Source organism: Xenia sp. Carnegie-2017, unplaced genomic scaffold (assembly GCF_021976095.1).
Source record: "Xenia sp. Carnegie-2017 unplaced genomic scaffold, XeniaSp_v1 HiC_scaffold_25, whole genome shotgun sequence".
Classification (NCBI taxonomy): Eukaryota; Metazoa; Cnidaria; class Anthozoa; order Malacalcyonacea; family Xeniidae; genus Xenia; species Xenia sp. Carnegie-2017.
Window position 1 is genome coordinate 3,271,215 of NW_025813488.1, and position 19,872 is coordinate 3,291,086.

At 33.6% G+C, this 19,872-nt stretch overlaps 2 protein-coding genes across 3 annotated transcripts; one reads left to right on the forward strand and one right to left on the reverse strand.

The window, feature by feature from the left end:
- Positions 1-243: 243 nt before the first annotated feature.
- On the reverse strand, positions 244-14,532 carry LOC124453306. Of its 2 annotated transcripts, none has more exons than XM_047004097.1 (20): positions 14,255-14,532; positions 10,040-10,483; positions 9,836-9,936; positions 9,509-9,578; positions 9,376-9,422; positions 8,885-8,942; positions 8,639-8,731; positions 8,413-8,469; positions 8,023-8,103; positions 7,640-7,669; positions 7,385-7,423; positions 7,099-7,215; positions 6,697-6,792; positions 6,402-6,488; positions 5,710-5,764; positions 5,156-5,221; positions 4,355-4,446; positions 3,639-3,806; positions 3,466-3,537; positions 244-3,274 (listed from the first exon to the last, which is right to left on the reverse strand). In XM_047004097.1, exons 2-20 carry the CDS (start codon positions 10,433-10,435, stop codon positions 1,475-1,477), a joined length of 3,525 nt encoding a protein of 1,174 aa, XP_046860053.1. In that variant the 5' UTR covers positions 10,436-10,483; positions 14,255-14,532; the 3' UTR covers positions 244-1,474. The 2 variants fall into 2 exon arrangements, with proteins under 2 accessions (XP_046860053.1, XP_046860051.1); XM_047004095.1 differs by having other exon boundaries at positions 244-3,289; positions 3,463-3,537.
- A 286-nt stretch (positions 14,533-14,818) lies between these two features.
- LOC124453311 (endoplasmic reticulum lectin 1-like) lies at positions 14,819-19,177 on the forward strand. Its single transcript, XM_047004103.1, has 16 exons — positions 14,819-15,137; positions 15,311-15,397; positions 15,472-15,552; positions 15,709-15,783; positions 15,894-15,939; positions 16,037-16,116; positions 16,428-16,568; positions 16,770-16,852; positions 16,920-16,976; positions 17,406-17,469; positions 17,548-17,679; positions 17,877-17,936; positions 18,034-18,081; positions 18,162-18,286; positions 18,487-18,562; positions 18,697-19,177. Exons 1-16 carry the CDS (start codon positions 15,006-15,008, stop codon positions 18,766-18,768), a joined length of 1,359 nt encoding a protein of 452 aa, XP_046860059.1. The 5' UTR covers positions 14,819-15,005; the 3' UTR covers positions 18,769-19,177.
- Positions 19,178-19,872: the final 695 nt, after the last annotated feature.

Sequence of the window (19,872 nt, forward strand, 5' to 3'; positions counted from 1 at the left end):
GTAAATCAAACAGAGTTGTCACATGTCAAGATTATAACGGCGCCATCTTTTTTACTGTTTGTTTATAGATAAGAATTCGATTTTTTCACGACAAACATGTTAAAGAAATCATGAAAACTCTATATCATCAACACTGCAAATAAAAATATTGGCGTTCATACCTTGTAAAGATACTGAAATTCTTTAGTACTGTACAAAAGTTTGCATTCTTCGTGGACCATGGACAAAAATAACAAGCCATAATTATTTCGTTGAGTATATTTTCAAGATACCACAGGATATCCACATCATTAAATAACGGATTATTTTGCAAATAGTATAAGTATGACATATATCTGTGTGAAACATGCGGTATAATTATGTCAGTGACAATTGACATTGTTTTTAAGAGGTTTCTTCCCCAAAATTCAAGCAATGGTAAGTGAAGAGATATGAAACGTGCGCAGTAGTCGTGTGCGCAGTTGCCGTGACAACGATATTAATGACGTGCAGACTACATACATATTTGCATTATTGAAATAAAAGAATATTACGTTTGTTTTATCTAAATGAATTAATTAATACGTTGTGTTTGTGCATATTTAACATCCTACTACTTTTTACTTAGTAAAAAGTTTCAAAGTTTCCTATTTTTGTTTCAATATTCTTCACAAATCTTCGGACCCAACCTCTTCGAATAATAACAACTTGTAACTCATCGTTTCGCTGTGGTGTTTCGCTAGAACCACGATCGTCAATCACCTTTATATCTCGACCAGTGTTTGAAGGATTTCGTTTAGCGTCACTTTGAAGATTATCTATGCGTTCTTTAATCCGTTTGCAATCCCGTAAATCATCATCCAAATTTCTGTCCATTTTTTGTCCGGGATTTTGACCCAGTTCTTTAATACGATCATAAATTCGCGATGACATTGAATGTCTACGCATATTTCCTTGATCATCATCGCCAGAAATTTGTGTTTTTCCACCGTTGTTGTTGAGTGATGATGTACTCAATACCCGTCTACTATTAAGATATTTTCTATTTTGTGCCACAGGATTAAGGAAAACAGATGAATTGTTAGTTGTAGTAGTACGGTGACCGAAACTACCGTTTTTAAAATGAACATCTTGTTTGATACTATCACTTTTAAAAACGTTACTTTGCGCGCTTTTGACTTGTTCTTTAACCTCCTCACCATTATTGATGGAGACCTTATTGAAATAATTAGAGAGTTGTTCAACTGAGGACAAAGAACTGCCATTGGTCTTCACCGTGTCACGTGCAACTGAGGACAAAGAACTGCCATTGGTCTTCACCGTGTCACGTGCAACTGAGGACAAAGAATTGCCATTGGTCTTCACCTTGTCACGTGCAACCGAGGACGAAGAATTGCCATTGGTCTTCACCTTGTCACGTGCAACCGAGGACGAAGAATTGCCATTGGTCTTCACCTTGTCACGTGCAACTGAGGACGAAAACTGCCATTGGTCTTCACCTTGTCACGTGCAACTGAGGACGAAAACTGCCATTGGTCTTCACCTTATCACGTGCAACTGAGGACGAAAAACTGCCATTGGTCTTAACCTTATCACGTGCAACTGAGGACGAAAAACTGCCATTGGTCTTAACCTTATCACGTGCAACTGAGGACGAAGAACTGCCATTGGTCTTCACCTTGTCACGTGCAACTGAGGACGAAAAACTGCCATTGGTCTTCACCTTATCACGTACAACCGTTTCTCGTTGTTCACTGTTCCAAATTTCTACCCGAGGAGGTTGAGTGGACGTATAATTTATACTCGCTGGCGGATCAGAGACATCAAAAGAATCTTTGATGTTCTCGTTGCTTCTAGTTTCACGTTTTTTTCGTAAATTTACAGTAACGTTAGTGACAGGTGGATGCATTTGAAAAACTTCAACATTATCGTTGTTGTCCAAAAATGTTTCATTTTCATCTTTGAAGGGTATAAGAGAACTATCAGACCTTTTTCTCAAATTAATATGCATTATCCGCGGTCTCATGCTATTCTTTTCTGTAGATTGATTATCTGGAGCCAATGAAGAAGTTTCATAATTATTCATTGCTGTATAATCTGGTACGTTCAAGACCGCAGTCGACCGTGCGACATTTTGTACGGATTCCTCTCTTTCCCGACTTTTCGTCGTAGATCTATGTTTTCGTCGTCGTCTAAGAGAACGTGAACCTTTTACAACAGATATTTCAGGACTATTTTGACTTTGCTGCTGATCAATAGTCCATTTAGAATCCCGGATAACAATTTTTTTCTTGGGTGTAACAGAAAAATTGAACGGCCGACATGAATGCTGTGGTTTTCTATATCTGTCCATACTGCTTGAGCGCATAACAGTCACGTGAGAACAACTTTTTGACGTCATATTTTCACCATTATTGTCCCCATCCATTGAGCATTTGCTAACGAGATTTTCTTCACTAAATGATTTTTTTAAAGTAAAGACACGTTGATATGTTCGTTGTTGCCATATATTATCAGCTGGTTCATCAAAAGAAACATCAGATAATGTTTCAACATAACTACTTCGTTCACTTTGCGCAGTTCCCTCCTCACTTCGATCAAATTTAACGCCGTTATTTTCAATCCATTCTTCGCCATTAACATTCACCGGAAGTTCTTTCTTCGTAGATTTAACATCTCGACTCAAACTTTCAGCAGAATTGTCACCTAATGTCAAATTATCAGGAGTAAAGTCGCCTGGACTCAAATCACTCGTCAACTCATCAAAACTGGAATAAGGAGATTTATCCTGGCTAAATGTTGTAGAAATATCAGAAAATGCTTGGCTGACATGTTTCATCGTCTGATTAACACTCGAGTGGCTATCAGGAATAATGACATCACTATGATGTTCATCCATTACGTCATTGACATGCAGTTGACCTTCGTAGATGATAGGATCGGTTAGTTTGACCTTGGCTCTACTAAATGGCTCTACTAAATCATATTTCTCTAAGTCTTTAGCATAAGAAGCAGGATCGATAGTTTCTCTTTCTAGGAATTTTTCATTGAATCGGGACATGCTTAAAGTACGAGCGAGTGTCATAAACGGGCCTTCTTCGTACATCAACGACTCGTAATAATTTGTGGCTGGCATCGAGCAACGTCTTAAGAACTTTTCTTGAGTAACACGACGCTTTTTTGTGGGGAGATTATCGTCCCTAGCAATTCGTAGGCCATCATCATCACTTTGGAATTGCACTTGAATGTCCTCATTTTGTGCAATGGAAGAGACAGGCAACGAGGAGTTATACGTGCTCTTGTCACCAAACTATAAAAACATGAAAACTATTTTACAAGCTTAGTCAATCAAACGAAATAGACGTGATTGAAGCTGGTGTTACAAAACAATATCGGAGTAAAAATGAAGGATGAAAATTGCTGATCTATGCATGAAAAATGAAATATACAAATGAACATTAAAATCATCATGATAATTTTTACCGTTTCAACGTTAGTAGGATCTTTGGACTCTTCGTTTTGCAATTCTAATGAACTGTCATCGTTCGACTTTCTTTCCTGTAAAAAAATATCATTCGTACAAAAAATGAAAAAATCCATAACTACACAGGGATTTGATGATAAATGTAATGCCTATGAAAGATAAGACGAATTTCTACCTCAATGTTTATTTTTTCATGAATAACGATATTTTTGCTATCGTCAACTGCATTGTCGTTATTTTCATCGGAGGACCAACTAACACGTGTTACCTCCTTGACAGGCCTTCTCCTTTTGAAGACTCGCAGACCTCGTCGTAATGGATTCCTGGAATCCGAAGACGGTTTCTAAATAAAAAAAACTCGCATTTTGAAAAATGAAATAAATCTCAATGACTATAAGCATTGCACATATTTTCAAATATCATGAGAGATAACACGATAGATAGCAAAAGATTGGGAAAATGTTGCTTCTAGGCACAGGGGCATGCTTTTAATCGTTAATGATCGCACAATTCAAACATGCTAATTTTGAAAACTGTTCACAAACGAAATTGTCTTCATGAAAATTGACAAAAATTAAGATTACATGCTTTGAAAGTACGTGAACATCTTCATAAAATGGGAAAGGAGAAACCAACAAACAAAATGCGATACTTGGCTTGATACAGAGTTGACTTAAATAGTCTGTGTCAATGACATCTTCATGAATTCTTTCACAGAGTAAGACACCTTAATCCATAGAGTAATAAGAAACAAAAATAGCTGTTAAGTTTTGTTTAAATATTATTTTCTCTAGAAAGCACTGAAATATAATGCAAAATCTCTGCTAGCAAATAACAAACGCGGTAGTAGAAAGAAATTTATGTTTAACATTGCGTTAAAAGGTCACGCACTGTTTTTTCCTCCAAGCTATCTTCATCCTTAGTCTTGCGTCGTTCATTTTCAGCATGTCTATTCACTGCCTTTTTGTTGCTTGAATAGTTATCTGAAAACAAACAGAATGTTAGTCAGAAACATAAGTTACTATGATCATAAATCACGTGCAAGTTACTCAGACTATAGTTTACGCCTTCAACAAGGAAAAAGTTTTTATAAAAAAAAGAAGGATATATATTAAAACAGAATGTCATTGCATTAAGCACTTTATCACTAAGTCTGCTCAATTATCAACTGGCTAATTCCAACAAAAATATATCTTTCATATGATATTTAAACGTATCTAGTTTCGCATTAAAAACTCACATGACAGTTTAATTAATATTAAATGTGCTATCGCGACACAAAATAGGAATACAATATTTAGAATAAATAGATCAGGATTATATAAGGTCGTTTATCTCTTGCCATCTGATTATCATTCACTATCAGTAAAGCAAGAATTTCCATACATGGACTTTAAAAAAACCTAATAAAAAAAACCCCCGTGGAAAATCGGGTCATTGTGAATGAGATATATGATCTGCGTATTTAAAAAAATATAGAAATATTCACTTAAACTTCGTTCACAATATACTTAGACTGAGTAACTCCGGAGTGACGAGTACATAGTTTCACATTCCGTGTTAAAAACAAAAATATAGCAATATCAAATCATGTATTAAATATTAAGATATGACTAGTTGCATAATACGGATTAAAACCTATTTATTTACGATATATACACATGAAATACACAAGTTTACAAATCATTCTACCTTTAATTAATGTACGTTGTTGATTTTCACCTTTATGGTTCGTCGTGTGTCTCGGGATCTCGCGCTCTGATGGACGAAATAACAGTTAACGCTTAATGACTAATATTGATATAGCTCAATAACTCGTGAGATTCGTTACCCACTCAAACAGTGTAACACTATCCTCTGTGCAGTAATAAAAAATATGGTCAATTTTTTACTTTTGGTCATACTCATATTAGCAAGGGACGAGAGGGTAAGTAGAGCAGTTTTCGAGTGGAGAGCTGCGTGTATTTTTGGATGGATCACGAGAAAAGTTGAAATTTGAGAGAGTAACAGAGTTGAGAGACCTAAAGGCATGTTGAAGGCAGAAACATGCATGAAAAATGAAAGTAAAGACAAAAAACATGACAAATCTCAGTGTGCGTTGTATAAAGTATATTTATAACGTTATATGATATAATGTATTAAATTAAACAATAAATACAGTCAGTATTCAATTGCAACAGAGTTTTTCTTTTGTTCAACATTAACCCCACACCCAGATGAATTATCAACTATCTGTGCTTCCATACCCGTGTTTTCCTTTTCTTTTTCTTCTCTGCTATTTCCCAAAATAATTTGCTTGGCCTGTAAACAAAATAATAGAGAAAAAAATTATTGATGACGAGTTTTAGTCAACAGTAAAGAAAAAGAACTTATAACATAGGACTAAAAATCAAATGAAACAATCTTCTTAAACACGACGAGATATGGAAGTAAGGAAAAGACAATGATATCACGATTATTTTCAACACCAAAGTCAACACCACCAACATTGGATTTAGCATGTGTAACATGGTTATACATAGTTTCAATAATTTCATTATCTTCAATCTTCCGCTTCGCTGCTATCGAGTGCCCCCAAAAAATATTTTTACATTAACAATATTCACCTTCATTGGAACATTAGCTGTATAGCTATCCAATGAAAAACAGACATCTCTCCTTCAAGTAGATTTACATCAACAATATTCACCTTCATTGGAACATTAGCTGTATAGCTATCCAATGAAAAACAGACATCGCTCCTTCAAGTAGATTTACATTAACAATATTCACCTTCATTGGAACATTAGCTGTATAGCTATCCAATGAAAAACAGACATCGCTCCTTCAAGTAGATTTACATTAACAATATTCACCTTCATTGGAACATTAGCTGTATAGCTATCCAATGAAAAACAGACATCTCTCCTTCAAGTAGATTTACATTAACAATATTCACCTTCATTGGAACATTAGCTGTATAGCTATCCAGCAATCGTTTCTTTAATTCAAGTAACCAGACCCTCTTGGTTTCCAAATCACGAGCCTAGTTATCACAAAGCAACTTATTATATTTCACAAGATAAGTTCATAATGTAGACGACAACTTCTACTTCCTGATCGTAAGAAACCTCGTAATAATTTAAACCATTTGCATATACGCAATTACACATTAAAATGCCTAGACATATTCTGTTTTAACTGCTTGGGTTTCTTTTGAAAAACCTCACGTACTAACACCTCATAGGACTCACCACGAAGGTATAACCGATTTTTCTGTCATCAAATCGAAAAACTTGGAACGTCAATGGTTCTCGAAGAACTGAATCAGCCAACATCATGTTTGAAAACTACATGTAAAGAAAAATAAAATGATATAACCTCAAGTGAGAGCGTTAAATTATATAAGCAAGCCAACGACTTATACACAAGTTGGCTAACATTGTCAAACAGGTATTGATGTTGTCAAACAGGTATAAAATAGGCGACACTTTAAAAGCAAATTTGATAAGGGTACGTAAAAAGCCCTCAAGCGATTGAGATAGAAGATGATGGTGCGCAAACATAATGGAAATATTGTTGTAAGCGGGAAACAAAAGTTCTAGGAACAAGAATATAAAATCGAAATACAGACAAAAAAAATATGTTTCACTAACCATGACTGTGGCCTTCCAAGCGAATGTACCGTCACTTCGACGTTTTGTGATCAGCAATGCCTTCTCAAATACAAGAAGATATCGTCCTGTTTTTGCCCCATGAAGACGAAATGAACCCTTTGAATAAACACACGCAGCAAGGATAAGTTGAGAAAAATGACACGTATTTAGCCATCGAAACTCGTCTCCAGACTTTTTTATTCACCAGCTTAATAGCTACTTAGACTAATCCCTCAGGGATGTTATTTTTGAACTTAAAATTTTTACGAAAAATAAAACAATTTACCTCTAAAACAACACTACCAAATGACGAAAGGTTTGGACCCTTAAAAAAATATGAAATTACTCCATTGTTGGAAGGATAATTTAGTTAGTTTATACAACAACAGTAGAAAAATAGGTATGACGATATTAAGAATGTCCGACAGACCATTTGGGGTCAAGTATGTTCAATTTACTTTGAATTGATTAATAATTCCGAAAAAATAAATTAAAGGTGTTGCAATTTCAGTTATTCTGTGAAAACGTTCTTACTTCATACCTCATAATCGAGCAGAATACTTTGAATTTCCTAGGAAAGATAAAAAGACATGTTGTTGACGTGTTCAAGCAAATTCTCATCGACCAATGAATAATTCCTTTACAATTAAAAAACTCAGCAATAGGACAGTTCTATGACTTAAACAGAGAAATTGCACAAAGGCAAATAAATTACATAATTACACAATTTGACGACAAAGTTTTGTCTTTCATCTTTTCATACAACTCAAATCATTATAATACATACATAGCATTCCAAAAATACTAGAATGACATCCGCAATCATACTTATCACTCAATTACTTGTTAGTATTTAGGATAACTAAGGAGATTCATTTTTTTCGTTGATCTATAAAAAAAGTTAAACGATAAAAATACACAGACCTGTAAATGAACGGCATCTTCGTGTTTTCGTTTCATGTCATTGATATGTTTGGCTACGCTCGTCATTGCTGACAATGCTTTCTAGATAATTAAAATTTACGTTCGTCGTCGATCAAAAACCATTATCAAAGAAAATATTCGCTGTTTTCTTTCAATCCTATTATACATTAGTTGAAAACATTTTTGTTGAGGTATCGCATCCGTTCATGGCTATTCCTTACAAGACATTGCAAGAAAGTATAAAATATGGAAGAAGCAACATCTTAATGTGTTTTATGATAAGCCATGGAATATGAGAATGAAAAGAATATCTGGAGGAAAATGTTTGTAATGAAACATAAATATGAAGAATGAAGCAATGCTAAACTTGTATTCCTCGGGTTCTTATACCTGAATAATTTCATAGCCTTCTTCGTCTTCGGCTTGCTTAAAATGCTTGGCAATATTCTACAAGAAAAACAAGGAAAGAGCTAAGGACATAATATTTCCTGACCTAATAAGTTATTAGAAATCTAGCTTGAACAGGCAAGATTTGACGCACACTTATTTTGAAAAAATATTAACGACTTCAAACATAAAGGAAATCCTCTTTTCACAGTATTAATTACATACGTACCCCGAGAAGTAAATGATACTTTAAAATTCTCTGAACTGGTTTAAGCAGGAAAGAACAAAGTGGTAATGTATGACCAAGCAATTCTTGTTGTTGCTAAAAACAAAATGTAGAAAGCTCACCATTAGAAAGGAAGAGGACAAAAAGATGGATTACAATTTCACTTTACATGCAGTTCACAGGACAAACGAACGAAGCAAGGTTATTTGGAATGTCTTACAACAAAAACAAAGATTAAAACCCATTTACTTGGATAAAATTTGCCGTGTCCTCTCGTTGATTCCATTCGAAGAGCACTTCCATTGATCTGGAAAGAAAACAGTAAAAAATCATTAAGCAGGATGTGTGTAACCTTAATGAATGTAGCGGAATGATGGAAAAAAACGAAAGCAGCTTTGACATTCCAAGTTAAAATTCTCGTAAGACCATTCGTCGAATACAATATTCGGAATTGTTTAACACGCAGTTCAAATAACGGAGGGATGGTCAAAAAGCTTTTTGAGGCATGCTTCACTACGTCCATAGTTTTGCTGATCTCTTTAAAGATGCAAAACTTAATATCGAAATGGAAAAGACGTTAAATAGACAACCCCTGCGGTTTATGTTTTTTTCTCCATTTCCGAAAGTCTCAGAGCATCCTGCTCGCTTCAATTATCAATATATCAACATGACCATGGTTTTTGGGCATTTGGTTGACCCAGTTTTCACGACACACTAGATAGAGTATTGTTTATTATTACCTTGGATAATGAGTGCAATACTTTGTATATATTTCAAACCCAACTTGCTGCAAATATAGGAAAGTGTTTTAAAGTTGTTTGATTTTTCGAGATACAAATGAACATCATGATTTTGTTTATACTGTAAACAAACCTTTAAAACGAAGCACTTAGCTAATTTCACTGGATCATAATTACAATTTTCCATATCTTGAAGCAAAATCCTTAAAATGTCAACAAGATATCACAATTAGATATGTATTTTAAATTTCAATTTCACTACAAATCTACAATCCATAAGTATTTCATGGCGACATATTCATCCATAAATATTGAATCGACAATTCGTAATATAAAAATATTATCCTACTCATGTAATGTAAGGAACGTAAAAAATAGATGTGTAGCATAACGGAAAGCGCAAATGCAAAATTTTAACTGAAAAATAGATTGAACTAGAGACAAAGCCGTATTGCCATACCGATTAAATTGATAAATATCCTCGACGTTAATAAATAAATCTTGTATGTCTTCCTTAGATACATTGATATCAGAAGCGTTAACAACAGGACCTAGAAAACCCTAAACAAAAACGATAATATATTAAAACGTTGTTTTTCTTTCTAAGTGTGCGAGATTAAAAATTTCCACAATGTTTTGCTTTTGTTGCAGCATGAAGACTTACATCGATGATTTGTTTTAAGTTTTCCAAGTACATTTTTTCCGTTACAATCATTTCATGAGCGACCTTCTCTGCATAAGACAGGTTTGGATCAAACTGAAATTTATTAGGGATAAGAGGATTCGAGGGACTTCCGGCGCTTGGAGGGGTAACCGGTGAAGTTTGGGTGGTCTTGGTGGTACGATGCGTCACCATGTCGCCCGGTTCGACTAAAGTTTCATTCTTTTGGGGAGAAGGGGAATCGTCAATATCTGCGGATGGTTTAAGCTCAACGTACGCCTCTTGACGTGTCATTTTTGAAGCATTCGTCGCTATATTCTCGTTTCTCATGGCAACCGCACTTTGTGCTTCGATATATTCAACTTTAACAGGAGTATCACCTTTACTATCAACCGACATCGGAAGATTTGGCGATCATTCAGCGCCTTTGTAGTGCTTTAATTGCCTCTATAAAGAAAGAGACAGCAGTAAATTGATAGTGTACGCAATTAGGGCGGCGTTTTGACAAACATAAACATCAAACCATAAAAAAAGACCAAAACTAAATTCAAAAACAACTGAGAGTTTTTTCATGCACAAAGCTCCATGCTAACATAGTATCCCAGTTAAAATCCTATTGTAGAACACAAACAATTCAATGATGATCTTGGCTCCACATAATACCTCTAAAAGGTCGACTAGTGTCATCTATAGTACATTTGATGCATCCCGAGTACAAAAATAAACAAACATTCCATATTCAGAAGACAGAACTATGATCCCTGCTTTCACACATTAAAAACGCACACCTCCCATCCATCCACAATAAACTATACAAACAGCAGGAGCAGTTCATTTCTGTTAATGGACTCTTTAACAGCAACTACGCGTATTATGCAAATGAGCAAACTAATCACTCGCATGATGCAAATGAGCTAGACACGAGATCTTAATGATATGTCTACTTTGATCTGGAGTATTTGAGTGGAAAGAACTATAAAAAACGTTTGTTTCTTTTTATCAGAATCGCGCGTGTCTAGCGTTTGAGTGTTATGCTGAATCCTAAAAGAAAATCTTCAAAATAAACCATTTAAACTATTTAAGGGCGATAAATATACACTATCTTGGTGAAATCTTTACATCTTGAAATTCGAGCTAAAACAACGAAATAATTCTAATGAAACAGTGCGTCTTTTGGGGTGCCCGTTAACGCATAAAATTTTAGCAAACGTGAAAAACCACTGATTTAGATTCCTGTCAAGTATCTGCATGGTGTACAAAGTTATTTCACAACATTGAAATATTGAGCTAGTGACGCAAAGAGACGTCAAACGTAATTGGGATATCTTGCTAAACGATAAAATGTTGGCAGTAAGATGGATCGATCAGCAATGCTTCATACTAATCTGATTGCAAGTTTTAATTAGAGACAAACGTCAAGCCTCCTCGAAGAAATGATGGGGCACAACATCAACAGATCTTAAATTTCTGCACACTCCATAATTTAATGCAAATTGTTTTGATATTTTTGAATACATACATCACACAGTCTAAGCCGTTTACCGTAAGAAAGACACAAAGACACAAAGAGTTTGAAAATTTATGACGAAGGAGGAAATTGGAGGACAGCAAATGTTTGAAAGTTTCTTTGTAACAACATCAAGGTGGAAACAAATTTTTTGTGACGAGGGGGACGCACCCTGCAAATTTTTCGAGATACACCCTACTGTATTTAATTCCACGAATTTTGGGGGAAACGTCAATCTCGTTTACTAGAAAAACCATACTGACATTTAAAGTAATTTTCAAATGTGTCATAAGAAAGCAGTTGATTTCGATCGTATTCTATCCATTCTTTATAATGAATAAAAACAGGAAATGTCAATTTTAAGAAGGACTTTTGTTGACTTTGGTATTAAAATCATATATCTATAAGTTTGACAAACTAATTTCTTTTACGCAAAAGAAACCTTAATTGTGGTCTTTAAGAAAAAGTAAAAGCCGTTTCTCAAACGCATAATGGCACAAGATTTTTACATATAATTCGTTGAGATTTATCATTAGGAACATGCAGTAGAGAAGCTGTTTATCTCACCACATTCATAGCACTAAAATGATCATAAATGATGCATTATTGAACGAAATACGAGCCGCGTTGGCGGAACGAAGATTAACAGTAGAGATGACATCTTTAGAAAGCAGGCAGCATAATGTTGTAAAATACAAAAATAACATCCGATATACGTGTATTTTAGACAACAAAAAACTTCGGCATTTAATTTCATATAGATGGAATGCAATTATTTTATTCGTCTTTCAAATTTGACGCCGTTTCCGGGTCCAATTGTCTAGAAGGACATCTTATAGTACACCTGCACCTTTTTAATTTGTCAGAAGTATTTAATGTTAATTTCAAACATAAAAGGATTGGAGAGAATTTGTATAAACAAACAGCAATCACACGAAGAAATTCTTTGGCATCACAACATGTATTGCTAAGGTGAATAGTTTAAATTTTTTCATTCGGACAGTATTCTTATGTTTCATAATTCCAGTTTGTTCGATGTAAAATAATTTAAAAACAAAAGTATGTTCTTACTCATGCTAACATAATTTGTATACAACTTCCATAAAAAAAATCATAATTGAAAATATTTAAAGCGCTTTCTCATTGTGTGATAAATGGAGCATTGAAATATTGTGGTCTTATCAGTAAAAAAATAATACTCAATAAACATTCGTCGCCGATATCTGTCGTAAAAGTCATACAATAAGAATGTACACTCACTCATGTTTGTCGGTAGCTAGAGATTCGAACAATTTCAGCCTAATTGGGTTCGATAAAACAAATTACAACAATCAAAGTTAAAAATTGTCCTTAATTAGTGAGATTTGTCTTCAAGGACTAAAAAAGTTAATGTTAATGTTCGTTGTTCATTTATAAATCTCAAAAAAAAACAATTTACTAAATCCATTTGAAACATCAGATAAAATACATAAAATATATTTACGGCAACACATCTTCTAACAATGCATGATATTGAATCATACATAATTTGACAAGCCATAATGATACGTCATTAAGCATTTTCAATTTCGAAAAGGCACAGGTCATGCCGTTTGCACAATCGATAGAACTTAAAAAGATTAAAATATTGTATTGCTTCCAAGGAATGATTTTCAAAGTGTGTGTATTATGTCTATGGTCAATTTCATACATCAAAAGTCAAGAACATAAACCCCCACACACAATAATGATAACAATTATGACAACAAATGGCCGACGCATAAATAGAATGACTTAATTTTACAAAGTATTTAAAGCGTTTTTACGTGGCAGTTTAAAATTGCCTTTGTCCAAGAAAAATTTACTCCATTTTAGGTGGAAAAACTTTTGTTACATGTGTTTCGGGATTTTAATAGATCGTTATTTAAAACTATTTCGAAAATACTTTCCACAAGTATTTGTTTTGAATGTATCATGGGGGAAAATGAACATGACGACATTTTCTTAATCAATGTTGCAATTAAAATATGTCTCAAATTTATTTGTTACATTGGATCCAGAAGGACTTAGTTAATAAATGTTACTTAGAATTTCTCACAAGAAGACAATTAAACAAACAAATTCCAGTCGCCTCAATTGCCATTTGGCAATTTTCTGATGACGGTCATATTTCTTATAACAGTAGGAGATATTTACTTGTTCAAGAAAATTCTGCAATTAATCTGTGTTCATTTCAACCGAAAACAATTTAAATATCAGCAAAGAGCAACATATATCAAACAGCTTTGAACACCATAAATGGCAAATAGCAAGCTTCAATAAAACAACCTCAAACAGTGACGTCTCGTCTGTATAAAATCACTCGTTTCATCGGCAAAGACCACTAATGATGTACACATTGGTTTAATGAAGTCTATAAAGCTGCCAGTTCAAAAATTGAATCTTTCTCACTACTATGGTAGATAGCAGACAATCACAACATCGGGTTTTACAAATGTACATGTTTATAGAACCCTAAATAACCTTATAGCTAAATTTTTGCTTCGTTTCCACGAAGTATCGTTAAAATTGCAACAGTGAAATTAATTTAGTCAAGAGTAATTCTGAGGCGTTAAAGCTTCATTCTATTCATGACATTATACAAACATTGCACGCTTTCATAATTTGCCAGAAAGTATGTTTGTCATGAAGAGCATCAAATATAATTCAAAAATACTAATCGCTTTACCAACCTTTATCGTGAAGATAGTTAACACAGATGCAAATTATTTACCAATACACACATAGCCACATTTGTATTTCATTGACAGAGTTTCCTTTCATTGGCAAAATCGTGATTTGGCAATGACGGCTACACCATATCGTATGTCGTCTTGAGGAGAAGTCAAAATAATCGGCTCGTCTTTGACGCAACACGTAAATTTGATTGAAATCTTGAACACAGTGTTGGTGCGAGTCAAGCTACGATTTCACGTCAGTATTTTACAACACCGTCAAGTTAGAGCGGACGCCAAGCACTCGACATGGATAGATGTACATTCGATGATAGCTAGGGGAACCTTGTCATGACATATTGTCAACAAATATTTCTGTTCTGTTGTGTGATGTCTGCCCGCGGGGTGTTGCCAATCTTTGAGCCTTTACAATTAATCAGATGAATGACTTTACAAATCAATGCTTTGCATGTCCTTTGCTCATGAAGGTTTTTGAAAAAAGAACGATATAATACTCAAAATTGTTCTAATTGTTACTTTCATACATTTCCTGTATGATCAAATCAAATGTCAAAAATTCTTACATGACGTAACGGATTCTGTCGGACTCAAATGCCAGCAAGATGACAGGCTCACCTCATTATTCTGTATTATTCTGTATAATACATAAAAATAAATAAATTAAAATGTTTCGTTTATTGATTTGTTTTCATGGTGGTTCTAGTATTTTTTTACTTTGTTGGTTATAACTACACTTACTATAAGGAGAATGTTAAATCTACAAGTGTTCGTCAGTATATTTTTTTGTATCTTTTTTCATGCTGATTGTCAAAATGCCAAATTTGATGACTCGATGCTATATGACATAAGTTGGTCAGGACCTCGACGTTCTGGACAAAATGTACGTATGCTATGGATACTTATCGTCAGTTATAGGGAACTTTGGAAAACATCGTGATGCGGGATGTTTGTCTTTGCATTAAAAAATCGAGCACAAAGTTCAAGTGTTATTTCATATTTATGGTTGAATGATCACTACCATACTAACTGTGTTTATTTTGAATATGACTGTAGCTTGATGTCAACAGTCAGCTGCTCATAACAACTAAAGATAATGAACGTTACCATTGTGCTTTGCCTGTATTGCGTGAAGATTTAATGGTACGTTTGTATTAGTTTCAAATTTCTTTCAATAACAATTGTTCCGTATATGATGATAAGTGGCTATAATTCAGGATGAGTACAGTCCAGGACCTGGTCCAAGTCCAGAGGAATTATTAAAACCATTAACTGACAATATGAGGTGTTCATATAGGGTATGACTACCAATTTCTCCATAAAATACAAGTTATAGTGAAGTGATAAGAAAATATACATTAATTTTAGTTATATGTAGTGATGTTGAAAAAATCATGAAAACTACAGATTCATCCCGACAAGCCTGTTTCGTGATTGCTCACTCTTAATTTTAGTTAGATACATATTGGACATATGAACTTTGTCATGGATTACATGTTCGTCAATATCATGATGAAAAACCAATGATGGTAAAATTATTGATTTTGATAAATCTTAAATGGATCAATTTTTCCCAACTTTTGTCTTTTGTGTTGAACATATTCGGTGAAAATAATTTGATATACGTTTCATTCTTTAGAGCTCAGTAGTGCAAGAATACATACTTGGCAAATTAAAAATTGCTGGTTTGCAATTTACTTTATCTAAGTAGTCTGCATTCATACATTGTATTATGATGTATAATAAAACAGGTATAAAATGTAAACATGTTATTTGACACAGATGATGATGATCAACAATTGACTGATGAAGTAGTAGAAAAAGATAGCACAAAAAATAAAGTTTCAGAGAAACAAGTCTCGGTAAAAAAAAAACAAACTAAATGGCTAAATGCATTTTCTTTTAACATTTTCTATTAGGTATACATGGGTAAATATTGGAATATATGTGGGTATTTATGTGTATATATTGGCATGAAAACATAAATGAGGGTACTTTAAATAATAGGAATAAAAAGGTACATATGGGTAGTTCATCTTGTTTGCATGACATAATTATTAAATGTCAATAAAATAATTTTTAAACGATCCGGAGAAACTTTCATTTTTATGTATTAAATGCCTGGATTACCAATTTTCAAACTTAAAAATATTTATATTTTTATGGGTACAAGCCTCCTAAAAGGAACCTAAATGGTCGTGAAGTACCTTATTATGAAGTGGTAATGGAAAATGGGACACCATGTGAATTACTGAATGGGAAACCAAGAAAGACACATGTCATATACATGTGTAGACAGGACTCTCATAATGAGGTATAAAATCAAAGAATTTTGCAAAAAGTGTTTAGATTTAAAATAGTCAATAAGAGCTGCTGAATAGCTAACTTTAAATCAGGAAAATAGTCCATGAATTTGATTCTGAGCTTTTAACGATAAATTTAAGTAGTTTTCTAAAACTCTTATTCAAGCATTGAAGTTTGTACAGTATTGTGATTTTGCTTCTTGTTTGTGAAGATAATAAGTGTGAAGGAAATTCAAAGTTGTGTGTACCAATTTGAGGTTTTTACACCTCTGTTATGTGCAAGTGATATGTACAAGTATGTAAAAAAACTGTGTGATTTATTATTGTTGTTAGAGGTTTGGTAATCTATCCTTTTCTTGCAGAGTTAAAGAAGATATTATTCACTCAATTCGCTGTCATTCACTTGATGGCTCGCCAAGGTGATTAAAAATATCTTAAAGCATGAAATAAACAAGCAACTTCCCCCTTTACATATCCACGCACGGGCACATATATAAAGATCTTAATGAACATGTTTTGAGCAAGAGAAATTTTCGGAAATTATGTGTTAAGTAAGTATGATTATACGTCATGCATATGGCTATAAATACGTCATGCATATGGCTATAAATACGTCATGCATATGGCAATAAATACGTCATGTATATGGCTATAAATACGTCATACGTATGGCTATAAATACGTCATGCATATGCTTATAAATACGTCATACGTATGGCTATAAATACGTCATGCATATGGTTATTATTAAGTCAGACCTGTTTCAAAATTCAAGTTTATGTCGGTAAACCTTATAAAAAATTTCAAAATTATGCAATTGATATTTCGTTTTGTTTTTTGTGCGACAGCGAACCTATAAGTTATACTGAACATATAGAAGAATCTGAAGCTGATAGACTTGGGTATAGAGAGGTATGTAAAATGTTCTTTATGAATAATAATTTATGGTAGTATGTTTAGTTATTGTAACAGTTAGTGTAATGTTTTTAGTACCAATATATGCCTATTGAAGGTGAAGGTGAAAAAGATGTCTCTCCATCAACGGAACATCGTAATATGCCTGTACAGCCTGATGAACAGTTGACACAAGATTTTCTCAATGGTATCTATTGTTTGCGTGGGGTAAGTATGTACATGACATTATGTACCTTGTGTTGATCTTCCTCTGGTCTTAGCTACATTTCTCTTTAGCACAAGTAATGTTTTTTTGGGTAGGTTGTTGGCTTCTAGTTATTACATAATTTATCGATTTATCGCGATAGTTTAACCAAAAAGCGATATTCTTTTATCGTTTTCAAAATACTTATGTATTTTTACAGGGTTCTGGTTGGTGGCTCTTTGAATATTGCCATGGTCAACATGTCTTGCAATATCATAACGTAAGTATGTTTAATTGTAAAACTGAACTTTATATCGAGGTAAGGTACAATAAAATTGAAGGGAGAGAATTACTAATGTATTCATTTTTTCATAAAGGATGCTCAAGGAAAGACCACAATATATCTTGGATTATGGAACACTGATGTACGTGAAGGATTCTTCTGTTATTGTGCCTAATTTTATAGAGTCATTCAGCTAACTGTTGTGTTTGTAAAAATACGTAGGCACACAAAGAATGGGTGAAGAAAAATCCTAACAAACAAACTGACCAAGTGGTCACACATTATTATAGCAATGGTGAAATATGTGATCTCACGGGAATGGCGAGGACTGTACAAGTTAGATTAAGGTATAGTTGTACACTTAATAATAAGCCTATGACCAACAGAGTCTACACGACGCGCATGGTAAGGATTCTGCGGTGGAAGTCGAGTTGAATGATGAATTTTTCAATGGATAATGTCTAAAATTGCCGCAATTCTTATGTTGTTAGAGACTATTTGAATATAATATCTTATTCTCACGTTCGTTCAATATAATTACATATAGATGTATGAAATCAAAGCATCTTCAAGAAGTTTCTATTTTCTTACTGGAACCCAAACCATGCAAATATATACTAGGGGTAAGTTCTTATTATCGTGAAATTGTATTTAAACTGTAACCTACATACGTAAGTATATTCTCGTCCACTTGGTTTATCAGTTTATCCTTCTCTCTATTCTCCTACTAATTTCTTTGATATTTTTAATTATCTAGGTTGAATCACCCATATTGTGTCCACTCATTACAAAGGCAAATAGTGATGGCTTATTTCCTACAACACTTTGATATATTAAATGGATAAAAGTTGTTTGATAGTTTTTGAACTCTTCGAGTCTAACGTGAAAAGGTCACTCACACCTTTCCTCTTCTCTACTCTGAGAATGGGAACATAATTAGCTGTAACATAAGTGCCCACAAAATCACCATGGCTGTAAGCCTTAAGTCGCTCGCAATAATTAGTTCATATTTAGCCCCCAGTCCCCAGATGATGTAATTGAAAGTTTACAGTCACATATTTAAAATTTTTCCCTTGCGCAAAAATATTTTTTCACTTTTCATAGTACTTTTGCACCTACGTTCCATTGTTTTTGTGGTTATTCTTTCTTTACGTAAACTTATGAAAATTTAATGATAGGAAATTTATGTTGTGTTCGTGGAAGCACATCGTACTTTAAATAAAGAAAGTAAATAAAAACACGTGTTGTTTATTATCCAGCGATATTTGTACGTAGAAATTCTTTATAGCTGTGTTTTAACATGGGTAGAAATGTCATAGTGGAGGCAGTTATTGAAGAAAGTATCTTAGGACTGTTTGGAAAGACAAAATGGGCTACTGGTATTCTTATTGGTCAGGTGGAAGAATATTTGTGTTTTGTTTGTTTTCGTTTATTTGATTCTTTTCATTTAATTAATTGTACAGTTTTTAAAGTTTAATGCAAACATCTCTTTTATTTCATGGTACATTCTTAATTTCCTAAATTTCATCTGTCAACTCACAAATCAACTGTTGTGCCTGGAATCACTTACTTGTCAAGTTGATATTGTCCAATGGAGCATATGTATTTATAACACACAAAAATTACATAAAAATAATATGAAAACTATATTTTACACCATGCAGGAAGGAAGAACATATTGGTATGAGAATTTGTAAAATGGCAGAGATTAATCAATATAGATTAATACAGCACAATGATTTTCAAACATTTTCTAAATAAAGCTGACAATTTATTTTGAGCTCTTACATTAGCTCTTTGAAAAATTTAGAAGAATAACCCATACATGGTAGGTTTCAACTTCTATTTTTCTTTTGTTTACTGAAGTCAACACAACAAAGGGATTATGTCGTACATATAGCTTGGACACCATCTCAACCATCAGGTATCTATC